General features: G+C 47.9%; 1 protein-coding gene across 3 annotated transcripts in view; it reads left to right on the top strand.

The window, feature by feature from the left end:
- PPP2R5D (protein phosphatase 2 regulatory subunit B'delta) overlaps positions 1–15,415 on the top strand; it is a 501,712-nt gene that overhangs the window by 223,062 nt on the left and 263,235 nt on the right. For all 3 annotated transcript variants that reach the window (XM_069236432.1, XM_069236433.1, XM_069236434.1), the window contains exon 8: positions 3,382–3,441. In XM_069236432.1, the coding sequence (XP_069092533.1) occupies positions 3,382–3,441 (60 nt within the window). The remainder of the gene's footprint in view (positions 1–3,381; positions 3,442–15,415) is intronic.

Here is a 15,415-nt window from a genome sequence, read left to right as displayed (position 1 = left end):
GTTATCAATAAGGGAGAAGTGTTGCGATCTTCTTGGTTCCCCCGCGCCCACGGCCCGTCAGGTGACATCTCTGTTGGGCTCCATGGCCTCTTGCATTTTCATTGTCCCGAACGCCAGATTGCATATGAGACCTCTTCAAGAGGCTTTAGAGGAAAACTGGAATCAACACACAGGCCACTGGGAGGATAGAATGCTTCTTCCAGTAGGAGCGCGACAATCATTACAATGGTGGATGCGCAGACATCACCTGTCAGTAGGAGTTCCTTTTCACCATCCAATCCCTTCCGACACTCTGGTAACGGATGCATCGCTTCAGGGCTGGGGAGCTCATCTGGGTTCCCTTCAAGCTCAGGGCTTGTGGTCCAGCAAAGAGAAGTCGTACCATATCAACCTGCTGGAGCTCAGAGCGGTCCATCTGGCTCTCAAATCATTTGCTCCATCGATTCAGTGAAAGTCTCTCCTGGTGCAGACGGACAATACGACCACAATGTATTATCTGAACAAGCAAGGAGGGACGAGATCCCGGCCCCTGTCTCTGGAGTTTCAAACCATTTGGAATTGGCTAATAGCGAGGGGAATGTCTCTTACAGCAATTCACCACCCAGGACAGCAAAACGTGGAGGCGGACTTCCTAAGCAGAACCCTTGAGGACGCCCACGACTGGGTTCTTCACATTCAATGGGGTCAACCTCAGTTAGATCTGTTTGCATACGAGGTAAACAAAAATGTCCAGACTTCGCGTCCAGGTTCTACCGTCCGGGGTCTCGAGGGAATGCCCTGTTGATCGACTGGTCAGGGATATTTCTCTACGCTTTTCCACCGATTCCCCTGATACCAGCGGTGATAAACAAACTCTACAGATCCACCACCAGAATGATTCTCATAGCCCCGCAATGTCCTCGTCAGTTCTGGTACACGGATCTCCTCAACCTGTCAGAACAACCACACAAGAGGCTGCCGTGCAGACCGAATCTCCTTTGCAGGCTGGGAGGCAAAATTTGTCACCCCAACCTTCCCTCTCTGAGCTTGACGGCATGGCTCCTGAATTCCTACAGTATGGGCATCTAGGGCTCTCGCAGGAATGCATGAACATCTTAAAGGAGTCCAGAAGGCCTTCCACGCAGCGCTCTTACGCGTTCAAGTGGAAGAGATTCTACATATGGTGTCGTCAGCAGGGTCAGAACCCTATTCTGGCTCAGGAGGAGGTCATATTGTCTTACCTGCTCCATCTGGCGAAATCAGGTCTGCAAGTATCATCCATTAAGGTACATTTATCTGCCATTACTGCTTATAGTAAGTCACCTTCTCAGGAATCCTTCTTTACAATGCCAGTAGTCAAGGATTTCTTAGAAGGTTTAAAGAAGGTTTTTCCACCCATTCGAAAACCCTTGCCTCCATGGGAACTGAACATAGTATTATCTAGATTTATAGGCCCTCCTTTCGAACCTATCCACAAACCTTCTTTGCAACACCTTACGTGGAAGACAGCTTTTCTCGTAGCCATTACTTCGGTGAGGAGGGTCAGTGAGATTCAGGCCTTGTCCTCCAAGGAACCGTACACGGTTTTCCATGAAAATAGAGTTGTTCTAAGAACTCATCCGTCATTCTTACCAAAGGTGGTGTCGGATTTTCACATCAATCAGACTATATCACTACCAACTTTTTTCCCCAATCCGGATACTCCAGCGGAGAAAGCATTGCACTCCCTGGATTTGAAAGGAGTGCTAAAATTTTACCTGGATAAGACCAAATTGATTAGACGATCTCACCACCCGTTTGTAAATTACAGGCATATGAGAAAGGGTGATGCAGCCTCAAAATGAACCATATCTAGATGTATAGTTTCATGTATTGTTACTGCATATCAGTTGGCTAACAAACAGTTATTGGCTAGGCCTAAGGCTCATTTGACAAGAGGAAAAGCGGCTACTGCTGCCCTCCTTAACAATGTTCCAATATCTGAGATCTGTAAGGCTGCTACATGGAAGTCTGTACATACATTTACTAGACATTACTGTTTGGACTCAAATGCCAGAGCGGACGCTCAAGTTGGTCAGGCCTCTCTGAGAAATGTGTTTGCATAGTGTATGTCTTTTTCCTGCACCTCTATTAGGCAGTCCGCAGAGATAAGGGATGGGCTTGCTAATCTATTCAATGTTTATGACTATTGATGAGGATCCCCTGGAAGAGAAGGATAAGTTAATTACCTGTAAATCCTAGTTCTCTTCCAGGGGTATCCTCATCAAAGTCATAAACAACCCACCCTCCTCACCGGACGCAAGTCTCATAGAAGTGCAGTACAGACCATCTACCTAATCTGTTGGATTCTTTGTCACTGTAAAAAAAAGTACTGACCTAACTGTGAACCAACTGTCACCTCTCCTTCACACCTGAGGCATGGTGGGATACTGGAGGTGCTCAGGGTCTTAAAGGCACGGTGCCAAATTATGTGGTTCTGCTGTATTAACCTGCATGCAGCCTATTGGCTAATAATGCTTTATTGTTTTCAATGTAGTTTTTTTCTCTTTTTTCACATGTGTTGCTGGTACTTCTTTTTTGTGCCCGGCTATGGGGCTTTGGAAAGTTTTTTTCTTGTAATTACAAAGGAAAGCGTTTAAAAAAAAAAAAAATCCATAGAAATAAAGCATTTTAGCCTGTTGATCAACATAGTCTGCATTGCTGTTATACACATGTATACATGAATCTGGTATGAAAATTGTCTACTAAAAAATGCTATATTTTTCATATATATTTCATACTTATACATGTGTGTTTTTGTATATGCTCCGGGGTCCCTGCACGGGGGCGGGAATATTCAATGTTTATGACTTTGATGAGGATACCCCTGGAAGAGAACTAGGATTTACAGGTAAGTAACTTATCGTTATTGCTAGTTGCACTGTTTTCTAATCTTTTCTATGCCTATTCCTGTTTGCTACTGTATATATTTAGTGTATTACTTATCTCCTAAGTGTGGGACACCTATCTAGTGCTTTGTGATAATCTTTGCGAAAAATAAAGTGCCTTTATTTTTGTAACACTGAGTATTTTCTTTCATGTGTGTAAGTGCTGTGTGACTACTTTGGTATCGCATGAGCTTTGCATGTCTCTTAGATAAGCCTTGGCTGCTCATCCACAGCTCCCTCTAGAGAGCCCTGGCTTCTAGACACGGCCTACACTTCACTATGAGGGGATACCTGGAGCTGGTATAAGGTGTAAGTACCTTGGGTGCCCACCACACTCCAGGCCGCCTCCTACACCTGGCTTTACCCTACTTCATATTGCGTCTAACATGGAGGTCAATGGTCTCTGTCACCCAGACTCCGACATGTTGTTGGTCCATAAGATGTTTTTGAACTGAGCTTTTCTTGTCTTCCACAGGTTTATTTATGAAACCGAGCATCACAACGGGATTGCTGAACTTCTGGAGATCCTTGGCAGGTGAGTGTCTTTGCAGTAATTCTGGCACGCTCCTTCTTTAAGCTTGTGCACTGTGTCTGCGTTGGAAGGAGCGAGCAGTAGGTTAGAGGTTGGCAGTTCTTCCAGTGACTGTACCACTCGATCGAAGTGTTGGAAGATTTGGAGCAGTGACGAACATGGTGAAGAGTTAAGTGATGCTGCCAAGTTTTTTTGTCTTTGCAACATTTACATTCCTTGTAAGTGCTTGTGCTGGGCGGCTCGTGTGGAAGTGGAGACCGCAGGTGGCATCAAACAGTACAGGATTCTTCCTGGTGGATGCTGCAGCAGTAGATATTATACGCTCATGTTCTCGAGTGCAGTTGCGAGTCTAAGAAAGCTGTATGAGGTGCACGGACGCGAGGGGCTCAGGTCTCCGTAGATAGTATTTACTGATAGTCGTGACTCGTATGGAGCGGCTCAGAGTGAGTCACAATAGCAGGTCCTTAAACATTATTCTTGCTTAGAGGAATGTAATGCTCCGAGATATCTCCCATATTAATATGAAATGTAATGATGAAAAATGTTTTGTGTTGCAGTTGATACCACGCTTTCAATACCCCTTGCAGGATCTAAAGCACGTTCTCTCCTCCCTAGTGAGTCTCTAGACCCGTGTGTAATTTGTCTGCCTCGCTCCTGAGCGCGTGATCTGCGCCCTTAAGTGTGATTGTGCATTGACCGGTGTGGGGGGGGGGGGGGGGGATGGGTGCGCTGCGTGAACGTGGTTCAGAGTGTTGTACGTGGCTCCAGCAGCTCATAATCGTGAGTGTTGTCGAGCGAGAGAGGAGCAGTCACACATCCAGCTATCAAATGACTCTTACAGAGGGCCCTGGCGTGTGCCGAGCGATGAAACACCGTCTGCTACCAAGAATGTCAAACGAAGTGCGGCTCTCGAGCTGCAGCCTATGAAAGCGCGTATCTGGGCGTGCTTTCCGAAGTGTCACCTTTATGATCCAAGGGAAGATTTGGTGCCTTTTTTCGCAATGTTGTCTTCATCAATATTCTAGAGTATCAAACCTCCACCCATCAACACATACTTCAAAGAGGAAACTGCTGGAAACAACATGGTTACCTAACACAGCCCGGTTTCCTTGCCTAGTTAAGCAAATAAACTTAAAATGCATAGTAAAACAGTAACTTGGTTAAATCATATTTTTAACTGATCCATAAAAAAAAAGTCGGAAATGAACTGAAGTTGTTCCAGGGAGGACCTTGCAGACTGCGGGCTTGTTCCAGAGTGCAGCACAGTAACCGAGCATGGTGCACTGTAATTGACTTCTACCTTGTTTAATATTTCAGATTTTTTTCTGATACGTACAATATAATGTCCTCACTTATTCTATCAGCCTCAAGTGGGTATTTTGTTTTTGTGATTAGTCTTGTAAAAGGGTCCATCAGTTAGTTTGAAACATTTAACGCCGTTACTGAGTTCGTATTGTAACAACCTCATCTCCAAATAGTTTCTGGTCCCTCGCATTATTAACGGGCATTCACAGACGCTTGGTCAGAGTTTTATTAGCCTTATCTCAGTTCGAGGTTCCCATCTGATAAAGATACATTTCTGAGACGTTTACCGTCTCCCTGGTATCTTTGAGGGCCTCAGCTTTTAACTTTTCCCCAGAACATGGACCTTCAGTTGTACCTGGTCTTCGAGGCCTGATAGAGTGAGGCTTCTGAGTGTGCCGCATGTGTGTACCATACATCATATAGCTGTTTCTCAAACGTCTGTACCTTGGATTGTAAAGCAGAGATAGAGGGGGTATATTCTACATGACTGAGATATTGTTATAAGAGATAATTGTTGATAAAAATGGACTATAGGATGCACGCCGATTGGAGGGGGCAGCTGGAGTGGGCCGAGATCAGCCAGCCACCATTCCACGGATGACTCAGAATCCTGCTACTGTACTTTCATCTTGTCCCTGTTGAGATTGTGATGATGTTCATCCATCTTACCGTAGCTCATCCAAAGATCAATTCTTGTTTAACCTAATGGTGATCTGGATATCATAAGTCACCGATGTTAGACCAAAGGATTTGGATAGCTTGGCCCGCATTGGGCTCAGTGAGGAGTGCCCAGGGTCCCTCTGCCACTGGAAGACATTTTGATTGAAAAGGAGGCTGCTGAACTGCCTGGGATGGATCTGAGAGGTGTGGCAGGAGCCTTACCACAAGCACCTGTATGACTCAGTCCTTCTAGCAGAAGATCATGGGTGCTGGCCAGGTTCTGCAGACAGTCCCAGGTAAACCAGTGCAGCACTCAGAACTATGGCTTGGGAACAAGGTGGCTAATCTATGATGGTACCGAAGCAGTCGTATGCTATAAGGCGTTTGGGATCCTGATTGCATGAGATCAGGAATGGCGTGATCTTATAAGAATTCAGATAGTTTCTTAAGAGTTTTGATAGGTTAAGATCAGAGGTTGATAATTACTTCACACAGTGAGAACGGCTGTTTTTTCACCTCTTTCCTCTTCATATGTAGTGTTCTTCATGACACCCCAAATATAACCTCCTATTCCACCCCCTGCTTTTTCCAGATGGTTTATATTCTGTAGATTTTCTTCATCCTGTCTACCATATGTCTGCATAAATAACCTAGAAGTCGAACCTAACCCTCTGCACCTTTCAGGAGATAGCAAGATTGGTCTGACTGAGTCTATACTGGAGCTCAGGTCCTCCTCGCAGTAATATGATCCTGTTGCATTCAGTGTTGTAAAGGACAACCCCCCCGCTCCTTGATTGACTGTAATGGACACCTGGCTGAAGAAGCACCAGTCAGACTACCTGACGACATGGCAAGTTCTACCTTCACTTAACCTGCAGATCCTGAAGACCTGGAACAATCTTCACCCGTTTACCAATTTCCCCTTTATAGGTAAATCTCTAGAACGTTCCTACAAAGCAGCTAATATTATTCATTGAAGAGAGCGGCTCTTGTTTCGAGCCAAGCTTCATGTCTGAATGCAGCGCAGAGACCGCTGTGTTATAAGTGATAGACAACGAGTTGTGCAAGGTATGCGAAGGTGAATCATGTCTCCTTTTTGAGCTTTCAGCAGGGTTTGATGCTGTCGTCATGCCTCAGCTCACGTCAACCTGGAAGACTGGATAAGTCGTACAGTACTCACATGGTTCTTATCTCAACTCGACAGTCTCTTTGAATAAAATTCTCTCTGGTGCCCATTACGCCTACTGTTCAGTTTATACCTGGAGTCCATTGGTTCTCACCCGAGGGTTTCTGACATCTGTCACCTGTGCTGCTGACCCTCACCTGTGAATGAAGGTTTACTCATCTGAGGACATAGTAAATATGTCAATCCAACTATCAAACTGAACCCATAGGAAATGGAGCTCTTTACGATTACGGCTGTCCCTCTACCCACGAAATTCTACTTCACATCTGTCCATTGTGAAAAACTTCAAGTCTTTAGGGTTCATTCTAGACAAAAACCTGAAACTTTGTCTAGTCTGGCCTGGTCTGGTTATGGTATACCACTTTACAAGGGACTTACAGGTGAATTAAATAAGCCAAACAGGTGTAGGCCAATAATACCTATTTTAAGGGGTAAGAACACGTGCACTTTAGCATTGAATGCCCGGAGTCCTAAAGCCAAGAAAGAGGGTCCGAGAAATAGGAAGAGAAGAACCCCGCAGAAAGGGCCATTTGCAGCACCAAGTAACTTGGATTTACCAACCTCTCACTCAAGCAACACATTGCCATAAAGGTCTCTCTTCTAAAGAAAGTGAAACTGTTTCTTCCAGAAAGTGACTTCTGAATTGCTGTTTAAGCCCTGTTACTCTTTCATGTTAATGGAGGTAACTTCTTCCTCCAGGGTGTAGGAAGCTGGCTCTGTATATACTATACCAAAATGAGATATAGTGTGCACAGAGTCCAGGGGTTCCCGGGAGGCACAGAGTCCAGGGGTTCCCGGGAGGCACAGAGTCCAGGGGTTCCCGGGAGGCACAGAGTCCAGGGGTTCCCGGGAGGCACAGAGTCCAGGGGTTCCCGGGAGGCACAGAGTCCAGGGGTTCCCGGGAGGCACAGAGTCCAGGGGTTCCCGGGAGGCACAGAGTCCAGGGGTTCCCGGGAGGCACAGAGTCCAGGGGTTCCCGGGAGGCACAGAGTCCAGGGGTTCCCGGGAGGCACAGAGTCCAGGGGTTCCCGGGAGGCACAGAGTCCAGGGGTTCCCCGGAGGCACAGAGTCCAGGGGTTCCCCGGAGGCACAGAGTCGAGGGGTCCAGGGGTTCCCCGGAGGCACAGAGTCCAGGGGTTCACCAGAGGCTTAACAGAGGCAATAATAGATAATACTAAGGCTCTCTTTTGTGGTAGTGTTGTCGAGCAGTAGGCTTATCAGAGGGGAGTGCAAAGCATTTGTTGTACGCACACAGACAATAAAAGAAGCACATACTCAATGACTTAACTCCAGACCAATGGATTTTATATTGTAAAAATATATATTGTCTTTATTACTAGAACCAGAAGATTTTTGTTGCAGGTAAGTACAGTTGTAAATAGGTATCAAGCATATGTATCAAATTTACATTGTTTGGTTTTTGCAACTAAAACAGTCTACAAGTAAGTAACACAACTTAGGATTCCAGTCTTCAGGGGTTAAGATGTCCATAGGTGTAAGGAAATGCCTCCTTGGCATGGTTGCCCCCTGACTTTTTGCCTTTGCTGATGCTATGTTTACAATTGAAAGTGTGCTGAGGCCTGCTAACCAGGCCCCAGCACCAGTGTTCTTTCCCTAACCTGTACTTTTGTATCCACAATTGGCAGACCCTGGCATCCAGATAAGTCCCTTGTAACTGGTACTTCTAGTACCAAGGGCCCTGATGCCAAGGAAGGTCTCTAAGGGCTGCAGCATGTCTTATGCCACCCTGGAGACCTCTCACTCAGCACAGACACACTGCTTGCCAGCTTGTGTGTGCTAGTGAGGACAAAACGAGTAAGTCGACATGGCACTCCCCTCAGGGTGCCATGCCAGCCTCTCACTGCCTATGCAGTATAGGTAAGACACCCCTCTAGCAGGCCTTACAGCCCTAAGGCAGGGTGCACTATACCATAGGTGAGGGTACCAGTGCATGAACATGGTACCCCTACAGTGTCTAAACAAAACCTTAGACATTGTAAGTGCAGGGTAGCCATAAGAGTATATGGTCTGGGAGTCTGTCAAACACGAACTCCACAGCACCATAATGGCTACACTGAAAACTGGGAAGTTTGGTATCAAACTTCTCAGCACAATAAATGCACACTGATGCCAGTGTACATTTTATTGCAAAATACACCCCAGAGGGCACCTTAGAGGTGCCCCCTGAAACTTAACCGACTGTCTGTGTAGGCTGACTAGTTCCAGCAGCCTGCCACACTAGAGACATGTTGCTGGCCCCATGGGGAGAGTGCCTTTGTCACTCTGAGGCCAGTAACAAAGCCTGCACTGGGTGGAGATGCTAACACCTCCCCCAGGCAGGAGCTGTAACACCTGGCGGTGAGCCTCAAAGGCTCACCCCTTTGTCACAGCCCAGCAGGGCACTCCAGCTTAGTGGAGTTGCCCGCCCCCTCCGGCCACGGCCCCCACTTTTGGCGGCAAGGTTGGAGGGAACAAAGAAAGCAACAAGGAGGAGTCACTGGCCAGTCAGGACAGCCCCTAAGGTGTCCTGAGCTGAGGTGACTCTAACTTTTAGAAATCCTCCATCTTGCAGATGGAGGATTCCCCCAATAGGGTTAGGATTGTGACCCCCTCCCCTTGGGAGGAGGCACAAAGAGGGTGTACCCACCCTCAGGGCTAGTAGCCATTGGCTACTAACCCCCCAGACCTAAACACGCCCTTAAATTTAGTATTTAAGGGCTACCCTGAACCCTAGAAAATTAGATTCCTGCAACAACAAGAAGGACTGCCCAGCTGAAAACCCCTGCAGAGGAAGACCAGAAGACAACAACTGCCTTGGCTCCAGAAACTCACCGGCCTGTCTCCTGCCTTCCAAGGAACTCTGCTCCAGCGACGCCTTCCAAAGGGACCAGCGACTTCTGAATCCTCTGAGGACTGCCCTGCTTCGATGACAACAAGAAACTCCCGAGGACAGCGGACCTGCTCCAAAAAGACTGCAACTTTGTCTCAAGAAGCTGCTTTAAAGAACCCTGCAACTCCCCGCAAGAAGCGTGAGACTTGCAACACTGCACCCGGCGACCCCGACTCGGCTGGTGGAGAACCAACACCTCAGGGAGGACCCCCGGACTACTCTACGACTGTGAGTACCAAAACCTGTCCCCCCTGAGCCCCCACAGCGCCGCCTGCAGAGGGAATCCCGAGGCTTCCCCTGACCGCGACTCTCTGAAACCTAAGTCCCGACGCCTGGAAAAGACCCTGCACCCGCAGCCCCCAGGACCTGAAGGACCGGACTTTCACTGGAGAAGTGACCCCCAGGAGTCCCTCTCCCTTGCCCAAGTGGAGGTTTCCCCGAGGAAGCCCCCCCTTGCCTGCCTGCAGCGCTGAAGAGATCCGTTGATCTCTCATAGACTAACATTGCAAACCCGACGCTTGTTTCTACACTGCACCCGGCCGCCCCCGCGCTGCTGAGGGTGAAATTTCTGTGTGGGCTTGTGTCCCCCCCGGTGCCCTACAAAACCCCCCTGGTCTGCCCTCCGAAGACGCGGGTACTTACCTGCAAGCAGACCGGAACCGGGGCACCCCCTTCTCTCCATTCTAGCCTATGCGTTTTGGGCACCACTTTGAACTCTGCACCTGACCGGCCCTGAGCTGCTGGTGTGGTGACTTTGGGGTTGCTCTGAACCCCCAACGGTGGGCTACCTTGGACCAAGAACTGAACCCTGTAAGTGTCTTACTTACCTGGTAAAACTAACAAAAACTTACCTCCCCCAGGAACTGTGAAAATTGCACTAAGTGTCCACTTTTGAAATAGCTATTTGTCAATAACTTGAAAAGTATACATGCAATTGAAATGATTCAAAGTTCCTAATGTACTTACCTGCAATACCTTTCAAACAAGATATTACATGTTAAATTTGAACCTGTGGTTCTTAAAATAAACTAAGAAAAGATATTTTTCTATAACAAAACCTATTGGCTGGATTTGTCTCTGAGTGTGTGTACCTCATTTATTGTCTGTGTATGTACAACAAATGCTTAACACTACTCCTTGGATAAGCCTACTGCTCGACCACACTACCACAAAATAGAGCATTAGTATTCTCTTTTTACCACTATTTTACCTCTAAGGGGAACCCTTGGACTCTGTGCATACTATTCCTTACTTTGAAATAGCACATACAGAGCCAACTTCCTACAATAGGTCAAAGCTTAGGCTGACCCCAAAAGTGCACCCCCAGCAACATGGGGCCAGCTGGGTGCACAGGTCAAAGTTGGAGTCGGGTTTTCAATGGAATCCTATGAGGACTGGGGGTCACTTCCGCTCTGGACACCTTGGGGTTGGTACCAGCTGCAGTGGTCACTCCTCCCTGTTTTACCTAATTTTCTTGCTGGACCTGCCGCCAAAAGTGGGTCGGGGGGGGGGGGCTGTTGCGTGCACCTCCACTATCTGGAGTGCCATGAGGCCAGGTGTTACAGTTCCTGCAGGGGGAGGTGTGAAGCACCTCCAACCAGAGCAGGCTTTGTTTCTAACCACAGATTGCACAAAGGCACTCACCCTGTGGGATCAGAAACATGTCTGTTAGGGGCAGGCTGGCACAGACCAGCCAGCCCTGCACTAAAGGGTTGGGTATAATACAGGGGGCATCTCTAAGGTGCCCTCTGTGTGCACTTTAAAATAAATCCCACACTGGCCTCAATGTGGGTTTTTTGTGATGAGACGTTTGATACCAAACTTCCCAGGTATTCAGTGAAGCCATTATGGAGCTGTGGAGTTTGTAAGGAATGGACTTAGACACTGTAGGGGCATATTGCTCATGCAGCTATGCCCTCAACTGTGGTATAGTGCACCCTGCCTTAGGGCTGTAAGGCCTGCTAGAGGGGTGTCTTACCTATGCTACAGTCAGTGGTTTGTGGGCATGGCACTCTGAGAGGGGTGCCATGTCGACTTTGACTTTTTCTCCCCACCAGCACACACAATCTGCAGTGGCAGTGTCCATATGCTTGGTGAGGGGTCCCCTAGGGTGGCAAAATACATGCTGCAGCCTTTAGGGACCCTCCCTTGTCATAGAGCTCTTGGTACCTGTAAAGAAATGGCTCCCTGTTGCAGTTACCCCCCACTTTTTGCCTGATACTGATGCTGACTTGACTGAGAAGTGTGCTGGGACCCTGCTAACCAGGCCCCAGCACCAGTGTTCTTTCACCTAAAATGTACCATTGTCTCCACAATTGGCACAACCCTGGCATCCAGATAAGTCCCTTGTAACTGGTACCCCTGGTACCAAGGGCCCTGATGCCAGGGAAGGTCTCTAAGGGCTGCAGCATGTCTTATGCCACCCTAGGGACCCCTCACTCAGCACAGACACACTGCTTGCCAGCTTGTGTGTGCTGATGGGGAGAAAATGACTAAGTCGACATGGCACCCCCTCAGGGTGCCATGCCAACCTCCCACTGCCTGTGGCATAGGTAAGTCACCCCTCTAGTAGGCCTTACAGCCCTAAGGCGGGGTGCACTATACCACAGGTGAGGGCATATGTGCATGAGCACTATGCCCCTACAGTGTCTAAGCAAAACCTTAGACATTGTAAGTGCAGGGTAGCCATAAGAGTATATGGGCTGGGAGTCTGTCAAAAACGAACTCCACAGCTCCATAATGGCTACACTGAATACTGGGAAGTTTAGTATCAAACTTCTCAGAATAATAAACCCACACTGATGCCAGTGTTGGATTTATTAAAAAATGCACACAGAGGGCATCTTAGAGATACCCCCTGTATTTTACCCAATTGTTCAGTGCAGGACTGACTGGTCTGTGCCAGCCTGCTGCTGAGAGACGAGTGTCTGACCTCATGCGGTGAGAGCCTTTGTGCTCTCTGAGGACAGAAACAAAGCCTGCTCTGGGTGGAGGTGCTTCACACCTCCCCCCTGCAGGAACTGTCACACCTAGCAGTGAGCTTCAAAGGCTCAAGCTTCGTGTAACAATGCCCCAGGGCACTCCAGCTAGTGGAGATGCCCGCCTCCTGGACCCAGCCCCCACTTTTGGCGGCAAGTCCAGGAGAGATAATGAGAAAAACAAGGAGTCGTCACTGGCCAGTCAGGACAGCCCCTAAGGTGTCCTGAGCTGAAGTGACTCTAACTTTTAGAAATCCTCCATCTTGCAGATGGAGGATTCCCCCAATAGGGTTAGGATTGTGACCCCCTCCCCTTGGGAGGAGGCACAAAGAGGGTGTACCCACCCTCAGGGCTAGAAGCCATTGGCTACTAACCCCCCAGACCTAAACACGCCCTTAAATTTAGTATTTAAGGGCTACCCTGAACCCTAGAAAATTAGATTCCTGCAAACTACAAGAAGAAGGACTGCCTAGCTGAAAACCCCTGCAGAGGAAGACCAGAAGACGACAACTGCCTTGGCTCCAGAAACTCACCGGCCTGTCTCCTGCCTTCCAAAGAACTCTGCTCCAGCGACGCCTTCCAAGGGACCAGCGACCTCTGAATCCTCTGAGGACTGCCCTGCTTCGAAAAAGACAAGAAACTCCTGAGGACAGCGGACCTGCTCCAAAAAGACTGCAACTTTGTTTCAAGGAGCAGCTTTAAAGACCCTGCAATCTCCCCGCCAGAAGCGTGAGACTTGCAACACTGCACCCGGCGACCCCGACTCGGCTGGTGGAGAACCAACACCTCAGGGAGGACCCCCGGACTACTCTACGACTGTGAGTACCAAAACCTGTCCCCCCTGAGCCCCCACAGCGCCGCCTGCAGAGGGAATCCCGAGGCTTCCCCTGACCGCGACTCTTTGAATCCTAAGTCCCGACACCTGGGAGAGACCCTGCACCCGCAGCCCCCAGGACCTGAAGGACCGGACTTTCACTGGAGGAGTGACCCCCAAGAGTCCCTCTCCCTTGATCAAGTGGAGGTTTCCCCGAGGAACCCCCCCCTTGCCTGCCTGCAGCGCTGAAGAGATCCCTAGATCTCCCATTGACTTCCATTACAAACCCAACGCTTGTTTCTACACTGCACCCGGCCGCCCCCGCGCTGCTGAGGGTGAAATTTCTGTGTGGGCTTGTGTCCCCCCGGTGCCCTACAAAACCCCTCTGGTCTGCCCTCCGAAGACGCGGGTACTTACCTGCAAGCAGACCGGAACCGGGGCACCCCCTTCTCTCCATTCTAGCCTATGTGTTTTGGGCACCACTTTGAACTCTGCACCTGACCGGCCCTGAGCTGCTGGTGTGGTGACTTTGGGGTTGCTCTGAACCCCCAACGGTGGGCTACCTTGGACCAAGAACTAAGCCCTGTAAGTGACTTACTTACCTGGTTAACCTAACAAATACTTACCTCCCCTAGGAACTGTGAAAATTGCACTAAGTGTCCACTTTTAAAACAGCTATTTGTGAATAACTTGAAAAGTATACATGCAATTTTGATGATTTGAAGTTCCTAAAGTACTTACCTGCAATACCTTTCGAATGAGATATTACATGTAGAATTTGAACCTGTGGTTCTTAAAATAAACTAAGAAAAGATATTTTTCTATACAAAAACCTATTGGCTGGATTTGTCTCTGAGTGTGTGTACCTCATTTATTGTCTATGTGTATGTACAACAAATGCTTAACACTACTCCTTGGATAAGCCTACTGCTCGACCACACTACCACAAAATAGAGCATTAGTATTATCTATTTTTACCACTATTTTACCTCTAAGGGGAACCCTTGGACTCTGTGCATGCTATTCCTTACTTTGAAATAGCACATACAGAGCCAACTTCCTACATTGGTGGATCAGCGGTGGGGTACAAGACTTTGCATTTGCTGGACTACTCAGCCAATACCTGATCACACGACAAATTCCAAAATTGTCATTAGAAATTGATTTTTGCAATTTGAAAAGTTTTCTAAATTCTTAAAAGTCCTGCTAGGGCCTTGTGTTAGATCCTGTTTAGCATTTCTTTTAGAGTTTAAAAGTTTGTAAAAGTTTGAATTAGATTCTAGAACCAGTTGTAGATTCTTAAAAAGTATTCCAACTTTTAGAAGCAAAATGTCTAGCACAGATGTGACTGTGGTGGAACTCGACACCACACCTTACCTCCATCTTAAGATGAGGGAGCTAAGGTCACTCTGTAAAATAAAGAAAATAACAATGGGCCCCAAACCTACCAAAATACAGCTCCAGGAGCTTTTGGAAGAGTTTGAAAAGGCCAACCCCTCTGAGGGTGGCAACTCAGAGGAAGAGGATAGTGACTTGGAGGAAAATTCCCCCCTACCAGTCCTATCTAGGGAGAACAGGGTCCCTCAAACCCTGACTCCAAAAATAATAGTCAGAGATGCTGGTTCCCTCACAGGAGAGACCAACACCTCTGAAATCACTGAGGATAACTCCAGTGAAGAGGACATCCAGTTAGCCAGGATGGCCAAAAGATTGGCTTTGGAAAGAAAGATCCTAGCCATAGAGAGGGAAAGACAAGAGATGGGCCTAGGACCCATCAATGGTGGCAGCAACATAAATAGGGTCAGAGATTCTCCTGACATGTTGAAAATCCCCAAAGGGATTGTAACTAAATATGAAGATGGTGATGACATCACCAAATGGTTCACAGCTTTTGAGAGGGCTTGTGTAACCAGAAAAGTGAACAAATCTCACTGGGGTGCTCTCCTTTGGGAAATGTTCACAGGAAAGTGTAGGGATAGACTCCTCACACTCTCTGGAAAAGATGCAGAATCTTATGACCTCATGAAGGGTACCCTGATTGAGGGCTTTGGATTCTCCACTGAGGAGTATAGAATTAGATTCAGGGGGGCTCAAAAATCCTCGAGCCAGACCTGGGTTGATTATGTTGACTACTCAGTGAAAAC

The sequence above is a fragment of the Pleurodeles waltl genome, chromosome 5 (genome assembly GCF_031143425.1).
Source record: "Pleurodeles waltl isolate 20211129_DDA chromosome 5, aPleWal1.hap1.20221129, whole genome shotgun sequence".
Lineage (NCBI taxonomy): Eukaryota > Metazoa > Chordata > Amphibia > Caudata > Salamandridae > Pleurodeles > Pleurodeles waltl.
Note: the sequence above shows the minus strand (reverse complement) of the source record. Positions and strands in the feature narration are given on the sequence as shown.